The sequence below is a fragment of the Parus major genome, chromosome 1 (assembly GCF_001522545.3).
Source record: "Parus major isolate Abel chromosome 1, Parus_major1.1, whole genome shotgun sequence".
Classification (NCBI taxonomy): domain Eukaryota; kingdom Metazoa; phylum Chordata; class Aves; order Passeriformes; family Paridae; genus Parus; species Parus major.
The window spans coordinates 73,391,670-73,407,797 of record NC_031768.1 but is presented as its reverse complement, the minus strand read 5'-3'; the positions used below and the strand labels follow the sequence as shown (position 1 = coordinate 73,407,797).

The following is a 16,128-nucleotide window of genomic DNA, read 5'->3' as shown; positions in this document are numbered from 1 at the left end:
GCTTCAGACAGACAGAACTCAGGGCACTTTTGTCCAGTGCTTTCTATTGGCTCTGGAGAGCTGTTAGTCCTTCTCAGCTCTTCCTCCCATGGCCTGTTTCTGGAGCCCTAATCCTTAGCTCAGGCAGCATCAGCCTGAAGTGCTTCATGTCAGAACTGTAGTGACACAGCGACTGGCAGCGTCTAGCACAGGCAGTCTGGATCTTGCCTCTTTAGTTCGTGGGGATATATTTTCTCATCTGCTTGAAAAAACAGCCTGGGCCCACACTGAACATACTTTAAATATAGATTCAAATAAATCTGTGTAAATCATTTTTAATTCCAGGCGGAGTTTTATCATCATTTTGCAAAAATAGTTTGGGTTGGTTGATAGAATTTTTGCATTAAAATCCAAGCTGTTCTGAAAATTGTTTCTAGATCTGGAAACACATTTTTCACATTTGGAAGTAACCACAATTATTTGTGCTGCCAAGAGCTTTGAAATATGGAAATGAGAGGTTTATTTAGTGTGTGGATCAAGCTTATAAACAGCTTAAGTCCTCATTCCTTCTAACATCTTAACAGCTGTGCAGTTTCTTACAAAATATGTTTTATCGTTTCAAGAAATGCTGTTAACCTCGCAGTTTTAAAACTGAATGAACAAGGCCTCTTGGACAAATTGAAAAACAAATGGTGGTACGACAAAGGAGAATGTGGCAGCGGGGGAGGTGACTCCAAGGTTAGCCTCAATGTCACCAAAAGCGGGTAAACAGTATGTGAAGTAATTGGTGCATCTGCTGGGGTCTTACCTGCGACAAAACAGCTTCACCAGTAGCACAGCACTGCTGGTACCTGCAGCTGAAACCAAGGTGTATGCAATTACTGTCAAAGCAAAAATATTTGCATTTGTTCAGGCACCCCAAGGGGAACTCGTAAATGGTCTCTGGGGTGAGATCTATCACCGGTTTTCGGGAACATGCATCTTCTGAATTCATGGTGGGCCTTTGCCACGCTTGTTAAATACCTTCAGAAGCCTGCTCGCCAGCTAAGACTTTTTTCCTTCAGTGACATTAGAGGAAAAGGGGAAAGAAATCAGTGTGACTATCTTTGAGGGGTAATTTAATGTGTGGTCCAGGCTCAGGGATCCACTGTTGACACAAACAATACTAGTACAAATCACAATTTTCACAAGTATCCAAATAGGAAGATAAATTGCGGTTAAAATATCTTCATGCTGACATTTTCTGATATCTTTCCAACAAATTGAAATCCATAGTGCTTCCCTAGGCATAATTTACCAGAATTTATTGGACAGGAATTTTAGGATGTATGCTAGGCTGAGGTGTTAACAGCTTCATATTCTTTCTGCATTCCCCTGTCTTCCATATGGCCAGTACCAGTACTTCCTTGCTTTCTCACAGCTTCATTTGAGATGCTGCCTGGTGCTGAAAAGAAGCAAAAATGTGGAAGATGGTGAAGTGGGAGAGAATTGAGGTATTAAAAATACCCCTTCTGTTCCAGGCAGCATGTAATAATATTTATTTATGTGCTTGTGTGTGAACAATATATTAGAGAATGCTGCACAGGTAGCTGTGCAGGAACAGAGCTAGTCAGATACAGATGATTAAATTTGACTAATTTGTCATATACAGTTTATGTAGCTTTCTTTACAGTTGCCTACATATATTTTTTTCTTACTATTTTCTCTCCTTCTTTAGTCCTCCTGCTCTTTCATGCTGTGTCCTGGCCTCAGGGACCATCCCTTGGGCTGTTCTGCACTCACCCAGAACTGGTCTCCTAATCCTCTTCACTTTGCCTTCAATCCTGCTGCTCTACCTATTTTTCCCCACACCGCTCTGCTTGCCAGCAGTCACAGTTTCAAAAATGGTCTCTATTTTCTCTTCCAAAATGTTCAGATAGATTAGACCCAATAGCACTTACCTCTACTCAAGCCTGAGCTTTTGCATTACTGGAGGAGGAGTATTTATCTATTTTCTTTTTTAACGTCACAGGCAGAGAATAAAACCATTAAAATACCTCCGTTTTCTTAGAATATCCTCCTCATAAGCCTGCAGTGGTTGCAAAGTAAGACAAAAACTAGACAGCCAACTAAGGATGCTTTTTAACTTAGTTTCCCTATTTACCAGCCACAGGTGCTGTGAGTCATGAAGCAGGAAAAAGGGAGCAGCTCATGGTAGAGCGACGTGTAGGGCTTCACCAGGGAAATGTCTGGAAGTGCTGAAGGAGCAAGTTTGGTGTGGTGGAAAGTAACAGGAAAAGGAGTTGCAGGGGGAAAAGTGAAAAAGAAAGGCAGGGAGTGTGGTTCATGGAGAAACAGAGGACCTGTGAATGCAGGAGGAAGGAAGGAACACATTACCAGTGGAAATAAACAGTAGGTGACACAGGCAGTTGAGGATACAGTAGACAATGTAGTGGGTAGGACAGTGTTAGCAGAGGATGGAGAGCATGATGGAGCTCAGCCTGTGGTTTTGGGACTACAAACAGTCTGCCATGAGCTGACCTGGGGCCTGTTTCTTGCCACAGTTTTTTCCCAGGCACAGCTGAGTGAGTAGGCGGCACCAGTGGTCCTGGGAAGCTCCGGGTCTATCATGTACCTACACTGGCCACGTTTGGTGGACCCAGGCACGTCATGCAGGTGAGCAGGCATTCCCATGCTTCTCAAAGTCTGCACTGCAGCAGCATCTGGTCTTGGGTTATAAACTACAGCCAGGCTGATTCCCCAAAGGATAACAGCCATTTATCATCTGTAAAATTAATTTCCTTGTTCAGAAACAGTCTTGATCAATTGAAGTCAAGACCCTTTCTGCTGAATTAATGGAGCTCTAAGTATTTTATTTCTTTTCTACTATCAAATTATCATTAGTGGAGTAACCAGGACACTACATGTTACTTTTGTAAAACTGATAGCTACCCACAAATCCTGAACTAAGCTCTTACCTTCTTCAGAAGCTTAAGAATACTTCTTTTCATTGTATGAATTTAAAAAGAACAAACCCTGAGCTTTTTTAGCAGCTCCAGTTTAAATATCAGGGCTTTGCGCTCTCATAAATGAGCATAAGAAATTGCTCTTCTCTTGAAAGAAATAAAACACCTGAGGCTTGACTGGCAACTGTGCTGTTACTATTTGAGATGTGTTATTCAGAAAATGAGAGTGTAGACCCACAATAAGCCTTCATGATAATACAGAGGACTACAGAAATGAGGGAGCTTCCAGAGAGTTCAGCTGTTCTCCAAAGGTTTGTATAGCTCTGTAAAACAAGATGTCTCCTACCTCCATTCTCTTGCTGTTACAAAGGTCACCTCTAGCCTCCCCATTTATTGTTCCCTTTAAGGGACAATCTGCCAAAATTCAGAAAGACAGTTCAGAAAGCTGCCCTGTGGGAACCCCCTGTGGTTTAGTGATCTCATTAAGTAGTTCGTGATTGAAGATAAAAGTGAGTTCCTCAAGTCATTTGAGTGTTTTTGAAAGTGTTACCTCAGATCCTAACTGTATGCCATCATTTCATGTGGTGCATGGGAAGGCACTGAAACGCAGTTTCTGCACTTTGCTCCACTGTTTTTATAAAGTGTGAGTGGACAGAAGCTGTGCTGATGGAGATCCTTTCCAGTCTCTGCTGGCAGCCCTCAGGAGAACACGGTGGCCCATGTTTTTTTCGGTCACCTGGTGAGACTGACCTTTCACTTAATGTCTCAGCCATGAGTGGGTAATGAAAATGCTCCTAAAATATACCCGTGATTGCATTTTTAAAATCCTTGTCTACCAGAATTCTATATTTGTTTCAGAATCACTCACTATTGTGATTTAAATGTTATAATTGCCCATTTGTTGTCCTGAACACAGCGACTTCATTAATGCCATTTTAAAGCAATCTGATTTTGCTGATGTTGCTGGCTCAAGATCCAGCCTGAGGCTCTTAAAAAATGGCCCTTCCAACAACAAGTGACTGATGTCAGGATAGGAGGAAATCAGTAAGAAGCCAAGAGAGGAAGTAGGAGGGCTGAGAGCATGATAAAAAGTTAGAAAACCAGTGTCCCTGTGCCCAGGTCAGGCTGTGCCAACACTGACTCCAGCACATGGGTGAAGAACAGGGTCTCCTGTGCTGTCACACAGCAGTTTTGGACTATGGCTACGTGAAGCAAATTATTCACCATAGATAAAGAGTAATTTTAGTTATTATTTCTCATATGTTATCCTTACATGAACTTGAGGCAGTTGGATCCTGTTTATATACAACAGAGATTCTCAGCAGCTGTAGACTGGAAAAAAAACTACTGATTTTCACAAACTGTGCCAGTTTACGCTAATTGAAGATTTAGCCCAACATTAGTAATTCAGGAATCACTAAGCAATTGAAAAAAACCCAGATCTGTAATTTTCCACTGCCATATTAAGGACACAAAACTGAAATTAATGGAAAATTTCATTATAAATGCTGAATTTATCCCCTGTATGTGACTTCAGTACATTGCTCTTGTTCACATACAGCAAACCATACCAATTTTTTTGTTTGTCTTCTTTAATATCAGTTGGACTACTCACCAGCTGATTTTGTAAGCAATCTAGTAGTAAGTTGTAGTCTCTGAGTTTGTGACTGACATGGTCAAAGTAAGTGACTTGCCCCAAGAGCCAAGGTGCTCTGGACATGCATCTCCCATAGGAGCTGTTGAAAATCTCCTACTGAAAATGAAACAAACAAAAAACCAAAAAGCCTAAATTCCATTAAAATTCACTACACCTACAATCACTTACTGTGATTGCAAATATGCTGTGATTCTGAAAATCATAAGTGAAACATCTTCCTTTTCCATTCTTCAGCCCCTTTGTCTGGGCTTCTTGTATTGGACCATGTGCATTTCCCATCACAGTGGACTAACTTAAATTGGGACAGAAATCCTGTTTTGAAGACGTAAAATATTTCAAAATATCGTAATATATAACTTTAAGTTTTTCTCAGAATGCTTCTCTCTCATCACAGCTGAGGTCAGATGTGAAGGAAATGTCACAGGGCCTTGTTAAGGCAGGCAAGAAAGAGAGCAGCAGAAGAAAGACTTTCTTGAGCATCAGCAAGGCCTTCATTCAGAAAGTTTTCCACCAAAACTCATGGAGAGGAGAAACAAGGGCCTGGCATCAGTCAAATCACTACTGCATCCCACTGAAAAATGGGAACTTCCTCTGCTGACCATTGCCATTGAGATCACTTAGAAATTGAGGATAGTGTGGCAATTTAAAGTGTGAAGTTGATTGTTTTTCCTTGAGGAAAACCTGAGAGCTTCCTTGCAGATTCAATGCAGAAAGGATGACATTAAAGGAACTGCAGTTGCAAAAAAGAAAAAATCCCCGGCCTGTTTCAGGCTTTATATGCCTAAAGTCTTCGTGCTGAATAAAGAAGTGAAGGACATGGAGACATCTGTTTTCTGATTTGTTCCTAATTTCCTGACAGCCTTGATAGTTCATATCTATTCCTAGTTATCAGTTTAATCTGCAACAACTCTATAGGCTTCTGATTTTCCAAGTGAGAACAGTACCTGTATGCTCCCTTACCTTTGTCATAACCAGCCCTGTTACACTGATGGGATTTAGGAGCATGGGAATGTGGCTCAGTGCCAGTGCATGACATGTTACAGATGACGGCTATTCAAATCATATTAATTCTTTTGCACTTGCACTAGAAGCCAGCAGAGGATCATGTTGACAGGCAACTTGCCAGCACCCAAAACCCACTCATTTCACAGCTGTGGGACTCTCATGTTCCTCTGTCAACCTGCACAGCCTGCTGCCAGAAGCCTTAAGGCAAAATGTAAGTTTGAATACTGGAAAAGAGCAAAAAATGGGCATTTTTGTTTCTAGAAGCAGAGTATTGCATCTAAATTAAATGTGTGGGATTTGGAAAGTGGATGAAGCTTTTCCATTACTTAGAGTGATCACTGGAGAGTTCTGGGAAATCCTCTCACCCAACTGTGGCTGTCAAAAATTTCTCCAAGGCACCAAGGCTTCCTCAGCAGCAAATGAAGAGACAGGCATCTGAGCATCATCCTTTGTTAATATTGGTATCAAAGCCCACCATTTGGAGGTACCTACCTTTTGACATTAACTGCAGGGAGCTCTGGACAGACAGACAAAGCATGGGGCATAATTTAGGGGTGAAAATATTGAGGCGAGGTGAATCCCCCCACTTTAGGTAGATATAGAAAGAGTAATCAGAATATATGAAGAGGCAGGGTCCCTAGAGCTAGGGATAGCATACAAGGCTCAGAAGCTGTTACTTGTGTATTACACTGCTACATACAAACCTGCACAAATACATCAATACATAAGTGTTTGGGGATTTCATACAGTGTAATAAGCCCCTTTCCTCTTCAATACTAACTATTTTAGTAGGTTCAGTCACGCTGTACTAATTAATGTTTGCACTGATTATTTCTTTATTATTTATTTATTATTTATTATTAAGCCTTAAATCCATACGTTAATGTTTAAGTAATGCATGGATTATCAGATATTATGGGAGAAAAATTTTCCCATAGGAATTTGCTGGCACACACAGGATCATGGCATTTAACATCACCACAAGGCTATCTATCACATGCCATTTCTGTTTATCTCCCTGCTTCTCTGATATATATTGTATTTGCATGCACACCTGCACATAAATAGATATCTATATGCCTACCACATTAAGAACTGGACAATGATTTGAAGTGGAAAGTACATAAAACAAATCTGTTAATAATTTAATACATTTTTAGATAGCTCTGCATGAAGTGGGGCATTACCATAATACTCTGACATTATTCAATGAGTTTAAGCAACTTCACTGTAAACCTATAGCATTTTAGGATTTTGAGGCATTGCATTAGGCTTCATTTCAATATTAAACTCTGTTACGTCACCCACAGCAAACGCCACCAGTAAAAAAAAAAGCTGTTTCAAGTAGAAATTTATCACCAGCCTGAGACCCTTGAAATATTGACATGCATAAGTGAGATTAAAGGAAAAACTTTGAATTTTGAAATAATTTTGGAACAGGAAATGAAAATGGAAGACTCACAGTCCTTCTTAGCTGGGGATAAGGGGATTTCGCAGCTCTGCCCCCAAGTTCTTTGCATGCAGACCTCCTATTACAGGGCTGTGCCAAATGGTTATGGGCAGCACAGTGCAGGAAGCATCTTCTTTTCTTGCCAGGATAATTTTGAGGGCAGTAAATGAAATACCTATGGCCAAATCATATTATTAGTTTGTATTCATACAAACTAAAAATAGATTGAAAGCAAGGAACACAAATTAATGTTTCTTAATTCGCATAAGCAGTTGTCTCACGTATATCTCTGAAGGGTGTGTTGTTAATATGTGTAAGCCAATAGTTTTGGGTTCACAGTAATTGCATACTATTTATTTACAAATCTTCCCCAGCAGTATGTGCCTGTTACCTAAAGCGATGGAGCAGGTCCCGGTCATATGTCTGTCTCTAAACCTGGGCCAACAGTACATGACATAGCACCCACTGTGGCCTCTGCTCTGTCACTTTGCAATGCGATTCTATGTAGTTTTACTTGAATAACATAAAATAACATATATAATGTTATTTATGTTATTTTCCACGTGAAGAACTCCTGTAAACCTTGCCGTTTTGAAACTCAGTGAGGCAGGCGTCTTAGACAAGCTGAAAAACAAATGGTGGTACGATAAAGGTGAATGTGGACCCAAGGACTCTGGAAGTAAGGTCAGTCGCTACAGTTCGGGACCTAACTATCTTGTTCACAAAGCAGTAGAGGAAGTAATGAACAAAATGACGTAGAAATAAAATAACCAGCTGTAGACACAGAATGAATCAGCATTGGCCCATCTTGGTGGGGGTCACACTTTAATTTAAGGAAGCACTATTGCATTTTAAAGTCTTCAGTGATATAAATCACCAAACATAATCCCTGAACATATTCAGAGCATCTCTTGAAGAAATACAAAGCAGATTTTTGGGTTTGGAAGAAGCAAGCTGGATTAGTTGTTTCCTTCCTGCCTGGAAGGTATGGACTTTTCCCATTGACTGCTTAGGAAATGTCCTCTCTCACTTTCTTTTGGAGCTGGCCTACCTCAGCAGTTTTCTGAACAGGAGAAATGCTAGCAGGAAGGATTGCCTTTCATTGCTGGCCAGGATGGTGGTGTCTTGCGGCCTTTGGGGATGTCCCTGGCTCCTTGAGGGCTAAGGAAAACTTAACTTGAGCTTTGAAGTGAAAGGCTTCAGTAATTAATAGTTCCTACAGTCTCCAATGTTTATCCTAGTCCATACCCAAACAGTAATCCTGGCAGCTGACAGCTCCTTCTCTTTATGGGGACAGACCCAGAACTGGGTATTTTCTGATGGCTGGGAAACTCCACAGTCAGTGCCAGCCCTGTATTTGAGGAGTCTGGCATTTCTTCACAGTACTCAGCTCCACGGCAGCCTCTGCAGCCACAGCTAAAAGGAAAGAATGACAGGCACTGACTGCTTGCTGCCTGCATGTCCCAGGACTTACCTTGATAAAATTAGCCTGGGAAACAAGCTTTCTCACACATTCTGCTTTTTCTGGCAAGTGCTTTAAAAAAAAAAGGAGTGAAAACCTTTTAAGAGGATGACAAAGTACCTGTAAATAACAGCTGAGAAAGCCTCAACCCACCACCTACATTAGGGCAGGTCTTTCTCAGTCCTGCCTCCTCCTTGTTTGCAAGCACCATGTTAGAATTGCCACCAGAGGAACAGTCATCTCCAAGATACTTAGATACCTCTAGCCAGTTAAAAAGGCACAGACAAAGCAGAACCCAGCTATAATCACCTCTGTACATCCATGGGAACCTTTACTGTGCTAATCTACTGATTACACCATGAATAGTGCCTCTTTAAATTAAACATCCAAATTTTTTGCAGTCTTTGTAAGTTAAAATTTCATAGAGATTACAATCAGAAGTTAAGTATTCTCCTTACTTTAGCTAAAGATTATATAGTCTGCGTAAGAATAAAGCTTTATAAGTATTTTAAGGCACACAATGTAGCATATGAAGTAAATCCTGAGAGAGTTCCTTCAGAACTATACTGAAAAAGCACATGGATTTCAAGTCAAAAAAATGTGCTTCGTAACTAAGCAGTGAAGTATAGAGAAATGTAGAATAGTTATTTACTACAATACAGCCAAGAAGGTGATTTTTTGTAAAATTATGTATATTTAATAATTTGCTAAAGAAAATCCTTACTTTTTTCTAAATTATAAAAAAATATGTTAAATTGCATAAATTGATATTTAGAAGTATACTGTTATTAAGCTTAGTAGTCCATGGGCATGTTCCAGAACTGTATCTGTAGTAAAATAAAACCAAAATACAATAATAGGTAAGAGGCAAATATATCACAATGTGTATGGTACAGTGTGCACTTTCGAAGGAAGTGTTTGTTCAAAGAAAGAACTTAAGCCTCGCATGTTATTTTCGCCTGACATTTAAGTATCAGAAGCTCAGTCTGGATATTTTAAATTAACAGCAATGCCTGTCACAAGTTCAATTACTGTTTCTTGTAAAGATCAGGCAGAGTCTTGTCTGATATAAATGGATTTCTGGATTCCACGGCTTCTGAAGAGCTTTACATAAATGCAGTTTCATATCAGTGCTGAAATGTCCCCTAAAGAGAGCTAGACATGTCATTGTTTAATAGACAACAAAAATAGAGAACTATGTAATGGAAGTAATGCTTTGCAGTAAGCAAGCAAGCAATGACATCCTGATATGTTGGCAATATACTTAAAATACTTTTTTATGCCAACCAGGAAAACCAGTTGCTTAAAATATATTTTATAGATCCAGATAGGTCAAATTTTTCTAAAGTATGTAAACAGCTATCATGAAACTTCAGCTAAACATTGTTATTTGTCTATTTCTAACGTTTTAATGTGTGGTTTGTGCTTCTCGGGATCTGTTTTCCAGGGTTAACTGTGTTACTTCTGTTTTCCCAGGACAAGACGAGTGCCTTGAGTCTCAGCAACGTTGCTGGAGTCTTCTACATTCTGGTTGGAGGCTTGGGCTTGGCAATGCTGGTGGCTTTGATAGAGTTCTGTTACAAGTCCAGGGCAGAGGCGAAACGAATGAAGGTGGCAAAGAGTGCACAGACTTTTAACCCAACTTCCTCGCAGAATACCCAGAATTTAGCAACTTATAGAGAAGGTTACAACGTATATGGAACCGAAAGTATTAAAATTTAGGGGTAGGACTTAGGGCCTACTACAGCGAGTGGGTGATGCATCTTGTAACGCAGTGTTGTGACATGTCTGTCTAGTGGTGCTTGCTTCTGAACAGAGCTTTATATTTTGGAAAACTTCAGTGCAAAGTGGTTCAGTTCTTTTGGCTGCAGATGTACAGTATATTATTCTATGTTGCTTATAGACATCTGCATTGCAAAGAATTTTTAACATGAAAAATGCATTTTGAACAACTCAAAGTTGTCAAATCAAGTTGAGAGATGACAACTATTTTAATTAAGAAAGTATATATCCAGAGGGCCAGTTTCAATCAAGTACTTGATTGGAAAGTCTGTTTTCTGAAAGGTTTGCACTCTACTAGTGACAAATTGCTGCAAGCCTGTATTATTCAATATTGGCCTTATCTGTAATCAAGATTTAGGATAGACAACATCACTGAACCATAGTTAACCTAATGGAAGAAAAGGCACTGTTACAAGAAGTCTAAATGTTGTTTTGACTTCGCTCCGTCCTCCCCTCCCTGTTCCTTGACCCTCCCTTTGATTCATGTTTTATGCTAATTTTGTGGCTTTTTTTTTTTCTTTTTTTTTTTTCCTCCCCACATTATCCTGCTTCAGGTCAACTTTTGCCCACTATAATAGTCACAAGGAGTCACTAACCAGTGAATAGACCTTGATTATCACCCTCAGCTTTCAGTAACAAACCCCATTACCTAGGTCAAGACTAGTGTATTTTAGGCATTCATGCAGTGGTTTTGGAGGCTGAAGAGCTGATGCTGCCGAGCTGCATCCTGCATAGCTCCCCTGAGTAGGTGTGCAGGGATGGTTTACTAATGCTCTTGCTCTCATCCGTACAGTGAGTATCTTGCCAACTAATCATTAGACAGATCAACTCTATGACCTTTGGAAATGGCACGCAGCAGCAAATTGAGCTTCTAAATATAACTTTTATGTAGCTCCCAAGCTATGCTGGCTGCTTTATAAGTGAAGCTAGCACCCTACCCTGTTATGCTAGAGCTCCATTGCCCTTGTGAATAGCAAGCCACACATCTCCTCTGTTAACATTTATCTTCAGCTACATTTTCCTGAGCCATCCCTATAGTGGAAGTAGAAAACACACGTTTAGGGAAATATGATTAATAATATAATACTTATGTTGCCACCTAGGAAAAAAAAAAAAAAAAAAGCTTGTAGGGAACAACTGGAGATGCACTTATCATTTTTTATTTATTATTTGTGTAGCGCTGGAGTAGACGGCGCTGTACAGTAGGTGAAGTGTGCCAGACACATAACAGGTCCCTGTCCCGAGGAGCTTACAGCCTAAAGGCACAGCCCGTACAGTACCGAACCATACAGTACAGAGCAAACACAGAGTGAGCAGAGAATGGTGTTTGAGCATGATAGCTGGAGCGCTGCGAGGAATAGGTGGGTTCTCGGGGCGCGAGGGAGGGGGCTGGCTGGGAAACTCTCCCCTCCATACTGTTCTCTGGGGTCTTCTTTTCTTCCCTCTTCTAGAAGGACTCATATTTTAATTGTAACAGAGCTGCCAATTTCACCATGTAAAAAGAAAAAAAAAAAGTGTTAGGTGTGCACTTTGCTCACAAGTGAAAATGTGAGGCACAGGATGTGTCAAGGGGACTCCAAGAGTACAGATCTGTATTCATTACTGTGCACTGGGACACAGGACTTCCAGATGCTAATGTTACTCTCCCAAGTCCACTCCCTACTGTCAGTAATAAGGGTCTTAAAAAAAATAATCCTGTGCAAGTCATTGTGCAAAATGCAAGTGAAAGATGCGTTCTTCCGTTAAATTCTTTAGTGGTATGCTCACAACTGAAAGTGTCCCCAGGCTGGTATAAAAGTAAGAATCCCAGAAAATATATTTCTTATCAAGTTTGCAGAGTGCAATGCATTCAAAATGCAGTCTTAAAATAAGCAAACAAAAAATTAAGCTTTCATTGAAATACTGACCTGGCCCAAGTTGGCTGAACATCCTAAACGTGGCATGACTTGACAATCCCCACAGTTGCCACCCAGCTCTGTTATTCCAGTGCAACAGACACTGATTATATGTGCAGAATTTTTTTTAGTCTTAGTGTTTTCTTATAATAAAAAAATAGAGCTAACTGAATATTGGATTTAAAAGAAAGATAAGTACCTTACTCTAAAGTTTGGATTTCTGTGGGACTTGTTGTAACACAGAGATTAATTCCTATTGGAAAAATATGCTTTAAACGATACAAAAATGTAGCATTTTGTTTTTCATTTTTGGAAGTTCATTTTTGGGTCAGTCAAAACGTCTGATAATTAACATTTTAGGGTGCAGATTTTTAAAATTCACAAAAAAGTCACTAGGATTTTGAGCAAATATTGACAGACTTCTAAAATTCTTTCCGCTTCTTTGGCATAATATATATGTGAAATCGAGAAATTTCAAGTGAACTTCTTATAAAAATGCTTATGCTCATATGTGGAAGACTGCCAAGGCCCAGTCACCCTCTCCTGGCCACACTGGCAGTGAGAGGTGCCTGTGTGCCACGCTGCACAGGGGGACTAAATCAGGGACTATGCCATCTGTTCATACACGTGCTAGTCATGAACCCCTGTTCAGCTAGGAGCATTACAGAGCCCATGATGATGACTGCACATATTTCTGTAGAAATATGTCTGTCTTACACATTTTGAAACCTTTGATACCTTTTTTGTTGTTGTTGTTTTGTTGGGTTTTTTTTTTATCCAAGGAGTAAAAAGATCCTATTGGAACTAAAACTTGCTAATATGGAAAGATGCCTGGTGGTTCTAACCTGCATGAGTAACCAACACATCTGACTTTTTTAAGCTAACATCAAATAGTTTTAATGGTATATGTTTTAAACTAATATAAAATAGCTTAAATAACCCTCTTGACAATCAATATTCATTACCATGATTTTTATTTTAGTTTCATACAGTCAAACATGAGTTACCTCAGGTAAATTCACCCTGCCTGCAAGGCAGCTGAAAATGAAAATGAAGGACTAGTCTGTATATGTGGGTCTATATAGATATTATATATCTATATTAGATATTACCTCTGTCATATTATCATATGATAATGGACAAGTCTATATGTGTGGGATAAAGACATCCAGAAGCACTGGCAAGCAGTTGCATCTGCTGAAGGCAGGGAAGAAAGTTTGCTTTAAGGAGGGAACAATCCTTTCCTCTTCCTCTGGGCAGGAGTTTTTCCATTAGTATTAAGCCCTTAGCATACGAGTAGAGCTGATGCCGAGAGCAGTGAGAAGCTTAACATCCTTCTGTCCTGCTGCTCTAAGGCAAAGCCCTGCTGAGTTCCTCATGCCAAACCCACAGGTTTTTGAAGGGGTTGTCCCAGTATCCAGCCAGCCTCCACCACCACCTCTCCATGGCCTTCTCAGTGGGCCATGAAGCTCAGGAACCAGCTTCCAGCTCAGCTGCCTTCTCTTGCTCTCCCATCCCATGCTGTTGTTTATAACTAATGAATGAAATTAATTGCCAAACTACAAAAAGCAATGAAAAACAACATTATTACAATTAACTACAAAAAAAGGTGAAGTGCTACAGGATGGCTCAGTAAGTGTGCAATGTACTTATTTTGACTTGTATACTTCCAATGTCATAGTCAAGAGAGAAAAATACATTAAAAGTTCATCTTAGGTATTTGGGCCAAAGCCACCTCCCTATGACCCAAATACTAGAGGAGCCTGAACAACAAAAGAACACACACAGGCTAGGATATCTGTATTACACAGACTGAGGATATCAGTTTCCAAAATTCCAGTTTCCCATTAGAAACAGGGCAGTGAGTGTTTTCACAAGATTAATTTCACAACTAATCTAATCAAAACTAATGACAAATTTGAAAATACCTTATCACTATTAACCACATACACTTACTGAAAGGAGACTTTCACAGTTTGGGTAATATTCACAGTAAATAACAAGACTTTTCCCTCTTATCCCAGCCACTCCTCAAATTATTCTGCATCCAGGCCATAAATCTGATGTTGTAGCAGCACAGTTAAGCCTGGCTTGTTACCTATAGCATAGTTTAAAACACAGAGCAGACACCTACCTGGTTACTTGGCTTTATGGCGCTGTCTCAAGTACAAGTTTGACCTGCTCCTCCTGGCTTTGTAAGTGTCTGAGTTGTCCTGTGGTGTGTTGCTGAGCTGTTGTTAGTCTTGCTCTGAGGACAAGAGTTATTTCCTTGCAGCTTTTCTGTTCTTCTGTGGAAGGCTGTTGAGAAGGTGTTGTTCTCCATTTTTTTTTTTCCTTCTTTTTCCTCTTTTTTTTTTTTGTTTTATCCTGGATCTCTTTTATTGTCTTTCTGTCCTGAGTGTGTTGTCAATGGCCAGAAAGTTATTTAGACTGAGCAGCTAAAGCACAGTTACATACAACTTGTATATGCCATACAAATTTGAGTGCTCTCACTCAGATTTCCAGGTGGGAAACTCTGAATAGCTGTGAACAGATAGTGATGACTTTCTGAGAAATCTAACACATCTGGAGCAAGCTGTCCCTTTTCCACCCAAGTTTGCTTTCTAATCTGGTTTGGACTCTCATCCCTCTCCCACACTGAAGCACCTTTAGTTTTTTTCTTGCCACTGACCATTTGCAGTGGGACTCAGGACGTGCACCATGTGGCTCTATACCACACTGCACATTGTGGCTGTGCTTTGCAAATGCAGAGAGTTTTATTTGCTGCTGGGAGGTAGTTGAAGTTTTTGGTAATGTATAGGCCCAGGTCCCCACTTCCTCATCACCTCTGCTACACTTTTTGTGTCTGGGTGTTGTTTTAAATCAAGATTTGTTTGGTAACAGTCCCTGTCACAAAGTACAGTGACAGCAGGGAAAGTTTTCAAAGGATGTCCTTTACCAAAGCCAAGGTTTTTCATTGTAAGGGGAATGCCATAATGCCCTCTGTAAGCTAAGGCCTTTTCCTGAATTTGGGTCCTTTTGAGAGCTGAAGTTTTTAGGGTAATTGGTTTGGAAAGCTGCTTTTAAATCCAAGCTCTGACTGTGCCACAAACAGCTGCCATATTTTTGACAATTTTTTTAAGGAGCTACTGATAACAGTGCAATATTAAGTGACTAGTGCATTTCTTCAGAAGTGCACCAGAAGCAGTGGAAATGTTTGGGAGTTTTAAGGACTTTTCCTCATCCCTATATACTCATATATAAAATTAACTCCACATATCAAACACCAGCTCAGGATTTCACTGCTACCTCAGAAGGAGAAACTGGGCTCAGAGGGATAAAGTTCAATATGTAGAGATTACTAATAAAACAAACAAAATGACTTTATAATGTTTGTTATCCTTTTGCTCCTATGTGAATGCACCCTCCTATCTCCCTTTTTATCTAATTTGTATTTCAGACTGCATCCCTGCGTACCATTTACATAGCTTCTCCTGATTAGAAATCAGATTTCCTGAATCATTAATATTTTAACATGGTTATTGCTGAAATCTCTTCTAATGGATATAGTTTGGGTGCCTTGCTGAATTTTTTTACCTTATACACTTACCCTAATTTTAGTCATCTGGGAATCATTTACTTTAAACTAGTTATCTTTGCTTTTTTTATAATCACATGAGACATTCCTATTAGATTTGGCTCCTGATTTTTGGATGACTAAAGTTAGATGGCATACCTATATATGTTTTAACAAATCCAGATTTTTTTGCTTGAGTAATTTAGTCCCTAAACAGGATAGTTTTTTCTGATTTAGCTGAAACTAAAGATTTTTGAGTAACAAAAATTTAAGCCTTCTTATGGGAAATTTAGACATAATGTAGAAAACCATATAAAACCACTTTCTCTCAATAAATTATGTTTTTCTTTGAAAGTTACCTTCTCTAATTGTAGGAATATATATATATATATACATA

At 39.6% G+C, this 16,128-nt stretch overlaps 1 protein-coding gene across 10 annotated transcripts in view; it reads left to right on the top strand.

Annotated features, from left to right (window-relative positions):
• GRIA4 (glutamate ionotropic receptor AMPA type subunit 4) overlaps window positions 1-16,128 on the top strand; it is a 216,440-nt gene that overhangs the window by 198,582 nt on the left and 1,730 nt on the right. The window contains exons 14-16 of one of the 10 annotated variants that reach the window (XM_019006143.1): window positions 7,606-7,720; window positions 9,975-10,109; window positions 11,459-11,641. The exons of 1 other annotated variant lie outside the window; for it this stretch is intronic. In XM_019006143.1, coding sequence (XP_018861688.1) covers window positions 7,606-7,720; window positions 9,975-10,109; window positions 11,459-11,593 — 385 coding nt within the window. In that variant the 3' untranslated portion in view covers window positions 11,594-11,641. Of the gene's footprint in view, window positions 1-602; window positions 718-7,605; window positions 7,740-9,974; window positions 10,223-11,458; window positions 11,642-16,128 lie in introns of those variants that run through there. 8 more of the 10 variants (XM_019006142.1, XM_015621207.2, XM_015621218.1 and 5 more) reach the window with 8 other exon arrangements.